Source organism: Dendrobates tinctorius, unplaced genomic scaffold, assembly GCF_039654945.1.
Source record: "Dendrobates tinctorius isolate UK_male_01 unplaced genomic scaffold, ASM3965494v1 ptg000114l, whole genome shotgun sequence".
Taxonomy (NCBI): domain Eukaryota; kingdom Metazoa; phylum Chordata; class Amphibia; order Anura; family Dendrobatidae; genus Dendrobates; species Dendrobates tinctorius.
Genome location: NW_027361782.1, coordinates 709,199 through 724,293, shown reverse-complemented (window position 1 = coordinate 724,293; position 15,095 = coordinate 709,199). Strand labels below are relative to the sequence as shown.

Sequence of the window (15,095 nt, the reverse complement as noted above, 5' to 3'; positions counted from 1 at the left end):
GGTGACTAAAAGATCATGTTTGTGGAAAAAATACGAATTTTTTATTTTCACGCCCGGGCGTTGTAAACTTCTGTGAAGCACTGGGGGGGTCAAAGTGCTCACCACACATCTAGATAAGTTCCTTGGGGGGTCTAGTTTTCAAAATGGTGTCATTTGTGGGGGGTTTCCACTGTTTAGGTACATTAGGGGCTCTCCAAAGGCAACATGACACCCGCAGACCATTCCATCAAAGTCTGCATTCCAAAACGTCACTACTTCCCTTCCGAGCCCTGACGTGTGCCCATACAGTAGTTTTCTCCCACATATGGGGTAGCAGCGTACTCAGGACAAATTGGAAAACAACTTTTGGGGTCCAATTTCTCCTGGTACCCTTGGGAAAATAAAAAAAATGGTGACTAAAAGATCATGTTTGTGGAAAAAATACGAATTTTTTATTTTCACGCCCGGGCGTTGTAAACTTCTGTGAAGCACTAGGGGGGTCAAAGTGCTCACCACACATCTAGATAAGTTCCTTGGGGGGTCTAGTTTTCAAAATGGTGTCATTTGTGGGGGGTTTCCACTGTTTAGGTACATTAGGGGCTCTCCAAAGGCAACATGACACCCGCAGACCATTCCATCAAAGTCTGCATTCCAAAACGTCACTACTTCCCTTCCGAGCCCTGACGTGTGCCCATACAGTAGTTTTCTCCCACATATGGGGTAGCAGCGTACTCAGGACAAATTGGAAAACAACTTTTGGGGTCCAATTTCTCCTGGTACCCTTGGGAAAATAAAAAAAATGGTGACTAAAAGATCATGTTTGTGGAAAAAATACGAATTTTTTATTTTCACGCCCGGGCGTTGTAAACTTCTGTGAAGCACTGGGGGGGGTCAAAGTGCTCACCACACATCTAGATAAGTTCCTTGGGGGGTCTAGTTTTCAAAATGGTGTCATTTGTGGGGGGTTTCCACTGTTTAGGTACATTAGGGGCTCTCCAAAGGCAACATGACACCCGCAGACCATTCCATCAAAGTCTGCATTCCAAAACGTCACTACTTCCCTTCCGAGCCCTGACGTGTGCCCATACAGTAGTTTTCTCCCACATATGGGGTAGCAGCGTACTCAGGACAAATTGGAAAACAACTTTTGGGGTCCAATTTCTCCTGGTACCCTTGGGAAAATAAAAAAAATGGTGACTAAAAGATCATGTTTGTGGAAAAAATACGAATTTTTTATTTTCACGCCCGGGCGTTGTAAACTTCTGTGAAGCACTGGGGGGGGGTCAAAGTGCTCACCACACATCTAGATAAGTTCCTTGGGGGGTCTAGTTTACAAAATGGTGTCATTTGTGGGGGGTTTCCACTGTTTAGGTACATTAGGGGCTCTCCAAAGGCAATATCACACCCGCAGACCATTCCATCAAAGTCTGCATTCCAAAACGTCACTACTTCCCTTCCGAGCCCCGACGTGTGCCCATACAGTAGTTTTCTCCCACATATGGGGTATCAGCATACTCAGGACAAATTGGACAACAACTTTTGGGGTCCAATTTCTCCTGGTACCCTTGGGAAAATAAAAAAATGGTGACTAAAAGATCATGTTTGTGGAAAAAATACGAATTTTTTATTTTCACGCCCGGGCGTTGTAAACTTCTGTGAAGCACTGGGGGGGTCAAAGTGCTCACCACACATCTAGATAAGTTCCTTAGGGGGTCTAGTTTCCAAAATGGTGTCATTTGTGGGGGGTTCCACTGTTTTGGTACATCAGGAGTTTTCCAAACGCGACATGGTGTCCGATCTCAATTCCAGCCAAAAACGTCAAATGGCGCTGCTTCCCTTCCGAGCTCTGCCATGCCCCTAAATAGTGGTTTACCCCCACATGTGGGGTATCAGCGTACTCAGGACAAATTGCACAATAACTTTTAGGGTCCTGTTACCCTTGGAAAAATAAGAATTGAGGGTGAAAAGATCATTTTTGTGGAAAAATTATGATTTTTTAATTGTATGGCTTTATGTTATAAACTTCTGTGAAGCCCATGGGGGTTCAAAGTTCTCACCACACATCTAGATAAGTTCCTTAGGGTGTCTAGTTTCCAAAATAGTGTCATTTGTGGGGGGTTTCCACTGTTTTGGTACATCAGGGGTTTTCCAAACGCGACATGGTGTCCGATCTCAATTCCAGCCAAAAACGTCAAATGGCGCTGCTTCCCTTCCGAGCTCTGCCATGCGCCCAAATAGTGGTTTACCCCCACATGTGGGGTATCAGCGTACTCAGGACAAATTGCACAATAACTTTTAGGGTCCTGTTACCCTTGGAAAAATAAGAATTGAGGGTGAAAAGATCATTTTTGTTGAAAAAATATGATTTTTTAATTGTATGGCTTTATGTTATAAACTTCTGTGAAGCCCATGTGGGTTCAAAGTTCTCACCACACATCTAGATAAGTTCCTTAGGGGGTCTAGTTTCCAAAATGGTGTCATTTGTGGGGGGTTTCCACTGTTTTGGTACATCAGGGGTTTTCCAAACGCGACATGGTGTCCGATCTCAATTCCAGCCAAAAACGTCAAATGGCGCTGCTTCCCTTCCGAGCTCTGCCATGCGCCCAAATAGTGGTTTACCCCCACATGTGGGGTATCAGCGTACTCAGGACAAATTGCACAATAACTTTTAGGGTCCTGTTACCCTTGGGAAAATAAAAATTGGGGTGAAAAGATCATTTTTGTGGAAAAAATATGATTTTTTAATTGTACCGCTGTACGTTATAAACTTCTGTAAAGCCCTTGTGGGTTCAAAGTTCTCACCACATATCTAGATAAGTTCCTTGGGGGGTCTAGTTTCCAAAATGGGGTCACTTGTAGGGGGTTTCCACTGTTTAGGTACATCAGGGACTCTCCAAACGTGACATGGCGTCCAATCTGAATTCCAGCCAATTTTGCATTGAAAAAGTCAAACGGCGCTCCTTCCATTCTGAGCTCTGCCATGCGCCGAAACAGTCGTTCCCCCCCACATATCAGGTATCTGCGTACTCAGGACAAATTGCACAATAACTTTTGCAGTTCAATTTCTCCTGTTACCCTTGGTAAAATAAAAAAAATTGAACCTGAAGTATTTTTTTTATGAAAAAAAGTTAGATGTTCATTTTTTTTTAAATATTCAAAAAAATTCCTGTGACGCACCTAAAGGGTTAATAAACTTCTTGAATGTGGTTTTGAGCACCTTAAGGGGTGCAGTTTTTAGAATGGTGTCACTTTTGTGTATTTTCTATCATATAGACCCCTCAAAGTGGCTTCAAATGTGATGTGGTCCTAAAAATAAAATGGTGTTGTAAAAATGAGAAATCGCTGGTCAACTTTTAACCCTTATAACTTCCTAACAAAAAAAAATTTTGGTTCCAAAATTGTGCTGATGTAAAGTAAACATGTGGGAAATGTTAGTTATCAAGTTTTTTGTGTGCCTTATCTCTGTGATTTAAGGGCATAAAAATTCAAAGTTGGAAAATTGCGAAATTTTCAAAATTTTCGCCAAATTTCCGTTTTTCTCACAAATAAACGCAAGTTATTTGAATGAAATTTTACCACTAACATGAAGTACAATATGTCACGAGAAAACAATGTCAGAATCACCGGGATCCATGGAAGCGTTCGAGAGTTATGACCTCATAAAGGTACAGTGGTCAGAATTGTAAAAATTGGCCCGGTCATGAACGTGCAAACCACCCTTGGGGGTGAAGGGGTTAAGCAAATTTACAGCTGCGTTTCAGAATACCAGTGAAGTTATGGGATTTCAGAAATCTTATGCAGACAACTTGGGTTTTGTTTTTCTGACTTTTGTCAAAGAGCTTGAATTTTGCAAAATGCAGCATGTCACTTCTTTCAGCGTTTTTGTAGCATTTTTCACCCATTGAAACCATTGGGTAGTGAAAATATGCTGCAAAAACGCAGGTATCTGGTTTTGCTGCGTTTTTGGTGCCAAAAACTAATGAAGTTGAATGAGATTTTTTTTAAAGCACTAAATTTTATCAGCATGCACAAGAGACAAATGTACCCTCACAAAAGCTCTTTAAAAAAACACAGCAAAAACGCAGTAAAAACTAAGCAAAACCTGCGTTTTGTAAGCAGCTTAAACTAGGCATAAAAAAATGCTGCAAAAACGCAGTGTGTGAACACTGCCTTAAAGTATGTAAAAGCTGAAATTAAAAATGCATTGCAAACGCATGTCATACAGAGGTCATACGGATGCTATTTGAGAAAAATCACATGACATTCGTCCTACTTTTCTGGATCAAATGCAGATAGATTTTTTATACGCTAGCGTGACTCCAGCCCTACCCCAACCTTAACCCTATAGGAGGCACAATACTCCCCTATGTGCATTGTTTATTTGAAATCTAGCATCTCATTTATTTATTCATTTATTTGCTAGTTCTATTATATGTATTTGTGTTATTCACTTTTGTCATTTGGAAAGCATTTGTACTTTGGATACTCAATTTTGAATTTTACCTTTTCACTTTCTGCACAAGTAATTTTCCTTTTACTTATTCATCATCACTATCACATTTGACGAATTCTTACTTTGCTGCAATTGTGTTTAGTGAACAGTTAGAAGAGTCATCAGTGATTCTATTACTCGGATAATTAGGAATCTAGTTAGTAAGATGTTCTCCTGAAGTCTCCAGATCTTCCACTACACAAATATTTAAGAATCACCTTCCCATGAAGTGGTAGACACTCATCCATAATACTGTCGAAGTTCCAGGAATCCAGTGGTACATTCACCTCCCCAAGAAATGTATTTCTTCCAAAGCGATCATGATGCCACACAGAAAGCTGTAGGATTCTCGAAAGCAGGATGGACTCTGGCACTATATACTGTTAGAAGAAAACCAACAATTCAGATATTATACAAGGCTAGTACCACCATTGTCTCCAGATATAAAAACGCACACTTACCTGCAAAGTTTCTCCATACAACGGGTTTGTAGTGTTACGTTTAATTGTAGTCTTGCGCTTTCCCTGTCTGGATTTATCTGGCAGAAGGTAGGACTTCACATATCTACAAAATGTAATGGCAGTGAAGGATAATGCAATTACCTTTTGAAAAATCATGCATTTTTTCAGGGAAAAAGACTGACTCCATACCAGCTAACTACATAGCAGAAGAGATTGGTCAATACTCTGTTGTTGGGTGACCCCAGACCAGGGGCTCCTTCCCTGCTCCTAACGCTAGGGGCACCCTAGGTCGCCTTGTTCCCCAGATTACACCGGATTGTAAAAATGCCGGGTACACATACCTTGTCTTTACTTCTGAATCCACCCTCAGTCTGTACCCAGGGAAGGGGGGAGTAGTAGTGTAACGTAATACACCAACCAGACTAACAAGGTCATACAAACAGGAGTACCGGAAAATGCCAAACATACAAATATACTCACACGTAAAACAGATGTATACACCAGGGGGGAGGGGGAGGATGGGGTAAAACCAAAGTAGGAGAAGAAATGAAATTATCACACACTCAAAACCTAGCAACAGTCACAGATACATCCACCAAACACCTTCTCCAATAAACAACAACCACCTCCAGCTATGCAGCTGTAAGGGAGAGAAGGAAGACGTCTCCTTTAATGTCACCTCCCTTTAAGAAGTGCTCATGTAAATATGTAATTATTCTTGGTACTGCTACACTTATAGTGTATTAACATTGTTTGCTTTATTGGTACTGTCACATCATATATGTGTTACCATGCTGTAAGATTGTAATGTATTGTATTATATAATGTTCCGCATATGTATGTAGAGATTAGGGTAAGCTAGTGCATCCTTCGAGTTCCTAGATATGTGTAAGTGTAGTTCTGTAGTGGGCCACTAGATGGGTGCATACTAGTGGGCCTAGTTAGGTATAGCTATAAGAAGTTCATAGAGGGTTAAATGTAGGAGGAGCTGCTATGGGTTAAGTAAGTGTAGGAGATATGAGCAGGTTAGGAGGATGAGGACACCCGAAGTGTCCACAAGGGCTCGAGGCCCAGGACGACATAGCAGCTACGAAACGTTCTGTTGGAAGAAAAGTACACGGGCAGAATCAGATGGGTGCTGGATGAGAACCAAGCACCCCGGTCGTTACGGTGTTCCACGGCAGCAAGTAAAGGAGAGAATAACGTGGTCCAAGAGTCGTGCAGGGTGCAAAATATTCACAATGTGGCATATCTTAAAAGGGATTCTGTCACCTCATTTTCAGCTTATCAGATAAAAATATCATTGTATTGAGTGTTTTCTATACATTTCCCACCTTGTTTTGAATTCCCCTAACTCCCCATGTATCACCCAAAAATACCTTTTTTTTTTCACCCGCGCTGTATGTAAATTAGATGGGTTCGGACTGATAAGCAGTGTTTTATGCTCCTTCCCTCCACCCCTCCTTGGCCGCTGTACACAATATTTCAGGTAATTTCCGTAGTTCTCATCCATATTTTGCGCGTGCGCATTGCAATCTCCACTAGTGCATGCGCAGTATGCTTTGCCCAACTGCGGGCAAAGCCGAAAAGCATTAGTGCGCATGCGCCGATGAACTATGTCCCAGAACACAGAAATGGCAGCAAAATACTTCCGTGACATAGTACTTCTGGCGCATGCAAACTACCTTTTCCCGGCTTTGCCCGCAGTTGGGCAAAGCATACTGCGCACGTGCGAGTGGAGACTGCAATGCGCAAAATATGAAAGGGAGAGGAAGCCTCCCTTAAAACAATAACCTTATCACACCCCCAGATAACTTGTCAGGCAAAGTGATCTTCGTCTACACTAAAGCTTGCCTGGGAGTCACGGTCCTCAAACCTGATGTGTTAGGGTGCTGCAAAACAACAGTGCATATTTCTGCCACCTCCAAGCTGAGCTGCTGCAGATGCCCTGTCAGAGCAGTGATCGGATCCATATTGGATCAAAATACGGTTTCGGTCAGAGCCAACGTCACAACTCTTGTCAGGTGTACCGGGACCAGGGGCTCCTTCACTGTACTTAACGCTAGGGGCACCTGAGCTCGCCCTGTTCCCCAGGTTACTTCTGATGGAGAAGACACTAGTGCCACATACCTTGCCTTAACTCCTGAATCTGCCCTCAGTCTGTACCCTTCCCCTACCAAGGGTAGAGGGAGTAGTAGTGTGCCATAGTACACCAACCAGACTAACAAGGTAATATGAACCGGTGTAATGAAAAATACCAAACATGCAAATATACACACTTATAAAAAGACGTCTGCATGTGGGAGTGGAGGAAGGGGTTAAATCAAAGTAGGAGAAGAAAGGGAATTATCACACACTCAAAACCAAGCAACAATTGCAGATAAATCCACTGAACGCCTTCTCCAATAACCACCAACAACCTCCAGCCATGCAGTAAAAACTAGCTCTGACAATGAGTGCCAGCCAGTGTCCAGATTATATAGTAGATGGGAATAGCCAACAGGGCACAGCTGAGAGCCATAGCTCCAGTTGCTCTCACCAGAGCAGAATAACCCCTGCACTGTAAAATGAAACTTAGTTTCATAAGAAGGTTAAAGCAGAGAAAATGTAGTCAATACTCACGGATTGGATCTTCGCTTCATATCATCCCCATAGGCCAAGTTACGACATTCCTTCACAACAACATTCAGCATCTGAGTTTTGCCATCATATTTCATAGAGAACATGATTTCTCCTGTTACCAGAACATTTCCAAAATCTCCAGCTTCACTATAAATGCTCATCATACTTCCCAGTGTGCTCTGAAAGAGTAAGATGAGAAACTGAGTGTGGACAACTCCTACTGATGGGAACAGTGATAATTCCTCACATAGAAAGGTTTGTTCCAGCTATTTGGTCTCCGTGTTATTTGGGCTCAGTTTTGGCTTCACTAGTAACAGATACTAGATATTCATTGTGAACAGTCCAAGAACTTCCAGATCCTCTCATTACTGACTAAAACAAAAAAACAATCGCACAGGTACACTTTCAATGAATGATCATGGTCCTATGCTTACTTTCTGCAACTCTAGGACATGCCACCTATAGCTGAGTCCAAACAGTCATTTTCACACAGTCCTCATTATTTGGGTGAGAATTTGTCTTGGGATCTAACTGAGGTGTCTAAGGGCCTACATCTCAGTCTGCACACAGACTACAGATGGGCTTTTTGGTCAAGAAAAGCACAATGTGAGTTGCCGTCTTATCATGGACTCCAGCACTGTCTAGAGTAAGTCTGAAAAGTCTGGGAGATCATAAGCTGAAAGTGGGCAACACAAAAGTCAGTCCTTATTTATATGAGCTGTGTGTGATGACAACAGCCGAGTTTACATACAATGTCCCAGGTATATACATGTGCTGTAATGTAGGATGGAGTCATCACAACCATTTCCTGTTCTGAGCCCAGTACAGTAATATATATGGATGCCTATCACAGCCCAACAGATGCCATAGTCCCTTATGAATACTCTTAGGCAATTTTTCCGCTTTTCCTTTATGTCGATTTTGATAACTCCACTAATTCATATTGAATGAAGACTGGAGGGAAATGGCAACATAATGGATAATTTGGCTGCAGAAGTAATGAAGAGAGAATAAATAAATTCTGTAGAATTACTCCAACTGGTGTTCTGGGCTTTATGCTTGCCCCTACAAGTAACATGTAGTAGGGATTTACCGTGGAAGTCCCACTGCGCAGGCTGCTTCTAGCTGTGTTCAAGCGATGAATCTCCACCAGGTTATCAATATCTTCATCTTCCTCTTCCTACATGATAAGTTTTTGATAATTTGGTAAAGTATGATATAACAAAACTAACAATTTAACAATGATCAAAGAAATCCGAGAATAAACTAACCCGGACTTCACCTGCAAAGTACTTACAGTCACACAACCGGCACAGCCATGTGGCAAGAGCACATCGAGTCTTGGGAGTTCTCAAGATATAGGCAGTTTATAAAATGGTCTCAGGGTGTCCTCCTGGCTTCTAGTACCTCCATAAGGCCAGGTTTATACGGCCCATTTCTGACTGTTAAACAACCTCCAATTGGCTACTTGCAAGCTGATAATCAGCAATTTACTGGTCCATTTATACTTGCCAACCACAATTCTAAGTGCATAGAATGAGGATTAACTAGACTGATCTGTGCACAAAGGATAGAATGATATTGGCAGTATATGTTCTGTTCACTTCAGGGGATGAGCTGCCAATAACATAATTTAGTTTTAAAATCATAGTTCTCTCAGCTTTTAGGCCGATGTAGCCAGGACACATGCTGCCGATAACATGGTGATGTTACTGCATTAATTATAACACTATTGCATTAATGATCACTCTCTGCACAATTGTGGTCGGCCTAGTAAACAGGCCAGTATGCGAGAGCTTACTGATTTGGCTTGCCTGTAGCCTATTTGTGACTGTTAAACAGCCGTGATCATTCCATGTAAACCAGGCACTAAATGTCTGCACACCTGTCAAAATGGGCATTTTGGTCATTTGTTAGCATTTCCCACTGGTTTAGAACGGCCGATAGTCGGGAAAAAGTGTTCCATTAAAAGCTCATTCTCCGAATATCTAAATGGGCCATATTGCTTGAAATCGGTGAGAACAGAGCTTCTCTATTTGCAAATGGAAGAAACTTGAGACATACAGTATATAGGAACAATATTGGTTCCTGCATTTCTATTGATGAATTATGGCAATGTACAACAATGACCTGTCAATTTGGCTGTACAAACAAGACAACTCATCGGTAAATACACACCGCCTCAGCATTAAGGCCAGGAACAGACTTGCTCCGATCACCCATTGTGTTTCCTTCTCCTGGCTTTTCTTCTGGCCGTAAATCTATCACGGACTTACTGTAGTCTGAATGAACACAAGTAGACGTGTGAGTTCTTGAGCACACAATATTTGTGAGGACAGTAGAAAATAAGTGCCAGAAGGTTTTGTTTAAGGCTGTACCTGATGGCTTTAGGAGTCTTCGAGGATTTTTCTTGAAAATGTCATCACTCTCATCTGCAGAGCCTGCACTACGGCTACCTAAACGTGGTTCCTGAAATAGAAGAGATAGTAAAGTGTAGAGGTGTGTATAACCAAGAGGCAACGTTGGATAGAGAAGGTCCACATGGTCAGACATTGGGGCCTCCTGACTGCCTTCAAACATATGAAAAAGTTGATACATCATGTCCAAATCAGGGGAATAGTCTGACATGTTGCTCCGTTACTATTCATTTTGACTACAGCTGTAGCATGTGAGAGTGAAACAAACACTTACAATAAGAGAGCCTAACTGTGCATACTTGAAGACCTGTCAGTCATGAGGATCAGGGTGTGGAGAAGCGCCCGGTGACATTCCTTACTGCATTTCAAAGTAGATTTTCCCTGAAAACCACATCACAGCTGATATCAACCCCAAGCCCTATTGCCCAGATTGCCAACACGTCAGGGCAATCGGGAAAAGCCTGGCAAAGCACAAGAATTGGAGAATCTCATCTGATGTGCCACTTCTGGGGCAGCTGCGGGCTGGTACTTTTAGGGTGGTGTCAGGGATCTGTATATTTGTCAGGGCTTTCTTAATCCCACAAATCCCTGATATCACTGGCCAGAAAGGTCACGGGTACCACCTGCTGTGATCTTTGGAGTGACAGCCCTCTGTTGCCTCCTATCATTCTTACAGTCATGGCCAAAAGTTTTGAGAATGACACAAATATTATATTTTAACATGATCTGCTGGCCTCTAGTTTTTATGTGCGTTTGTCAGATGTTTTTATCACATACAGAAATATAATTGCAATCATATTATGAGTAACAAAAGGTTGACAGTTAGAATGAGTTAATGCAGCAAGTCAATATTTGCAGTGTTGACCCTTCTTCTTCAGGACCTCAGCAATTCTCCCTGGCATGCTCTCAATCAACTTCTGGATCAAATCCTGACTGATAGCAGTCCATTCTTGCAAAATCAATGCTTTTATTTTGTCTGAATTTGAAGGTTTTTGTTTGTCCACCCGTCTCTTGATGATTGACCACAAGTTCTCAATGGGATTAAGATCTGGGGAGTTTCCAGGCCATGGTCCCAAAATCTCTATGTTTTGTTCCCTGAGCCATTTAGTTATCACCTTTGCTTTATGGCAAGGTGCTCCATCATGTTGAAAAAGGCATTGCTGATCGCCTAACTGCTCTTGGACGGTTGGGAGAAGTTGCTCTTGGAGGACATTCTGGTACCATTCTTTATTCATGGCTGTGTTTTTAGGCAAGACTGAGAGAGAGCCCATTCCCTTGGCTGAGAAGCAACCCCACACATGAATGGTTTCAGGATGCTTGACAGTTGGCATGAGACAAGACTGGTGGTAGAGCTCACCTGGTCTTCTCCGAATAAGCCGTTTTCCAGATGTCCCAAACAATCGAAAAGGGTATTCATCAGAGAAAATGACTTTACCCCAGTCCTCAGCAGTCCACTCCCTGTACCTCTTGCAGAATATCAGTCTGTCCATGATGTTTTTCCTGGAGAGAAGTGGCTTCTTTGCTGCCCTCCTTGAGACCAGGCCTTGCTCCAAGAGTCTCCGCCTCACAGTGCGTGCAGATGCACTCACACCTGCCTGCTGCCATTCCTGAGCAAGCTCTGCACTGCTGGTAGCCCGATCCTGCAGCTGAAACACTTTTAAGAGACGGTCCTGGCGCTTGCTTGTCTTTCTTGGGCGCCCTGGAGCCTTTTTGGCAACAAGGGAACCTCTCTCCTTGAAGTTCTTGATGATGCGATAGATTGTTGACTGAGGTGCAATCTTTCTAGCTACGATACTCTTCCCTGTTAGGCCATTTTTGTGCAGTGCAATGATGACTGCACGTGTTTCTTTAGAGATAACCACGGTTAACAGAAGAGAAACAATGATGCCAAGCACCAGCCTCCTTTTAAAGTGTCCAGTGGTGTCATTCTTACTTAATCATGACAGATTGATCTCCAGCCCTGTCCTAATCAACACCCACACCTGTGTTAATGGAGCAATCGCTGAAACGATGTAAGCTGGTCCTTTTAAGGCAGGGCTGCAATGATGTTGAAATGTGTTTTGGGGGATAAAGTTCATTTTCTAGGCAAATATTGACTTTGCAAGTAATTGCTGTTAAGCTGATCACTCTTTATAACATTCTGGAGTATATGCAAATTGCCATTAGAAAAAATGAAGCAGTAGACTTTGTAAAAATTAATATTTGTGTCATTCTCAAAACTTTTGGCCATGACTGTACAATTACACAATTGGCTGGCAATCGACGGAGAAGGCCGCAGCCTGTTCGCACCACTAGGCCGGCTATCAGAAAATGAACTGTGAAAGTACAGCATATACACCTCTGGATTCCAACACATGGAATATGTGTACACACTCCGGTACAGTCACAGCTAACTGACAACCTCAGACTACCCGCTGCTACCACTAATCTGTTTCGGTCGATTAGACACTGTTAACAGTAGTTATCAATTTGAGGTGTAGTTTACAGAACAGAAGGAACAGAACTATTAAATGTTATAGTTAATCCAAAGGGAGTTTTTAAAGGGATTTAGAAAGTCTAATTTTAAACATGATGATCGTCGCCTTATATCTTTTCATTTGCTTAAAGACATTTGCTTGGCTCTTTCGTCGGTTTGCAGCAATTTTATTGATTCTTGTTTGTTTTCGGCTGCATTTTCGTTAGCATTTTTTGCGGCGTCGGTGAAATAGTTTCTCAGAAAAAATCCTCGCCTTCTGGTCTTTTTATAGAGGATGTTAAATTCGTAGGTTCTTCTATTTTTCTGTTTGTAGGAGGTCAAAAACAGAGGTAGAGGATGTTCAGTTTAGTTATCTGCTATTCCAGATTTAGCCATTTGCCCTGTGACAAATGCAAGGAGATGGTTCAACATGAGGCCTAAATTAGAAGGCCCGTTTTTATTCATCATAACGGCGTACCTGCGACGGTTTTTCATTTCAATTTTATACTGAAGAAATGCTTGAAACTTTTGGGGTTGGAAGGTCTTAAATTCTCGTCCCACTCTTTTCGCATAGGAGCAGCAACTGAACCAGCTAGGTTGGGTTTAGACGAAAATAACATAATGAAGACAGGGAGGTGGGAATCAAAAAGGTTCAAATTGTATATACGTCCAAATTTATATGAATTTTAACATGTCATTCATCTTGTAGGTCCAGTAATTGTGTGGATCATCGGACACTCGTATATTTATTGGGCCAAGAGCGACTATGAGATGCTATACAGAAAATCTCTCAATTAACACTTATTCCCTTATTTTTTTGGTTTAGCAAAAGAGGAATGTTATGGAAGAACTTAATTGGCGATATGCACCAGCTATCGGAAATGCATCCTAATCCGGATTTAATAATTTTTCATTTGGGGGGAAATGACTTGGGTAAAATTAACAAGCTTGATTTTTTAGCTTTTATGAGAAGAGATTTATGTTTATTGAAAACAGAATTTTTCAACTCCGTTTTTGTTTTTTCATAAATTGTCCCCAAGCTGATATGGTCCAAACGCAACATGTTGTTTTTAGAAAGAATTAGAAAAAGAGTCAACAGGAGTATGCAGAAATGTATGCCTTTAATTAATGGGTTTTCTTTTAGGCATGTTGATATGGAGGAAAGGATCCCTGTAATGTATAGGAGGGATCTAGTTCATCTTTCCGATGTTGGCCTGGATATCTTTAACTTGGATCTCCAGGCCATTATCGAAAAATGGCTCTGGCGTTTTGAGGGGGACCATGCCTTAATAGGCATGGCGTGTGGAAAATCTCCCTGTTTTAGTGTGGATCTGGACGTAAGAGTTATGATTTAATTCAGTTATGGAAATATTAATGGTTCACTTGTTATGATTAAATAAAATCTGATTTGTGAGCAACTCAAAATAAACGCCACGGCCATTTTATTCCACACTTATTTTGATTCATGTGTATTTATTTCTGGGAGTGGGGCTTGTGTTACCATGTTAGATCCAGAGGATCAACTTAAAGTCGAATTTCTACATATTCGCAAATTTAAACACTGCAATTCAAATTGCAAGGATTGCCCATAAAAAAAAAAAAAAAAAAAAAACCTGTAAAAATGTCTGTGCCATTCAGGGAGGGACAAATACATTAGGTGCGGTTACATGGACTTTGCCGTAATGTTCTTTAGCCATCACATCACATAGTGTAGAGTACCAAAACAGGGAGGCTATTACAGCTAGTATTAACCTCTTCCCGACCGCCCACAGTAGATAAACGTTGGCGCTTGCTGGGCTTTGTGCAGCGCCGACGTTTATCTACTGTCGGCGGTTTTGTGCCCCCCGGGACCCCCACATACCTTACAACGCGGGGATCCCGGTGCACAATGCATGCTGGGACCCCGACGTCATCGAGACCTGATTGGTTCAGGTCCTGATGACGTCAGCGTCACAGCAGCCAATGGGAGCGATCGCTGGGAAAGCTGCTTGTTTCCCAGCGATCTCACTCATTGTAACGCGGCTTCTCCTCTGATCTAACACTGACAGATGATCAGAGGTGAAGCAGCATTACTGTGTGAATAGATCGCTGCCTGGCACAGCTGATCGCTGCCTGGCACAGCTGTGCCAGGCAGCGATCTTGTCACACAGTAACGCTGCTTCACCTCTGATCATCTGTCATTGTGAGATCAGAGGAGAAGTCGCGTTATTATGTACCAGGCAGCGATCTTGTCACATAGTAAAGCTGCTTCACCTCTGATCATCTGTCAGTGTGAGATCAGAGGAGAAGTGGCGTTACTATGAGTCAGATCGCAGGGCAGCGATCTTGTCACAAAAATAAAAAAAAGTAAAGAAAAAAAAAAAAGCAGGTACACAGGTTAGGGCTAGGGTTAGGGCTAGGGCTGGGATTAAGGTTATGGGTGTGTTGATGTTAGGTTTGTGGTTAGGGTTATGGTTAGGTCTGAGATTAGGGTTAGGGGTGTGTTGGGGTTAGGGTTGGAATTAGAATTGGGGGTTTCCACTGTTTAGGTACATCAGGGGCTCTGTAAATGCAATATGACGCCCGCAGACCATTCCATCAAAGTCTGCATTTCAGAACGTCACTACTTCCCTTCCGAGCCCCACCGTGTGCCCAAACAGTAGTTTTCTCCCACATATGGGGTACCAGCG

The 15,095-nt window shown here is 42.3% G+C and overlaps 1 protein-coding gene across 2 annotated transcripts in view; it reads right to left on the bottom strand.

Moving 5' to 3' along the window:
• The window catches only part of SYTL4 (synaptotagmin like 4), a 146,715-nt gene that overhangs the window by 22,297 nt on the left and 109,323 nt on the right, over positions 1 to 15,095 (bottom strand). For both annotated transcript variants that reach the window (XM_073589828.1, XM_073589829.1), the window contains 6 exons: positions 9,933 to 10,023; positions 9,733 to 9,836; positions 8,648 to 8,734; positions 7,555 to 7,733; positions 4,933 to 5,035; positions 4,690 to 4,851 (listed from right to left, as the gene is read on the bottom strand). In XM_073589828.1, the coding sequence (XP_073445929.1) occupies positions 4,690 to 4,851; positions 4,933 to 5,035; positions 7,555 to 7,733; positions 8,648 to 8,734; positions 9,733 to 9,836; positions 9,933 to 10,023 (726 nt within the window). The remainder of the gene's footprint in view (positions 1 to 4,689; positions 4,852 to 4,932; positions 5,036 to 7,554; positions 7,734 to 8,647; positions 8,735 to 9,732; positions 9,837 to 9,932; positions 10,024 to 15,095) is intronic.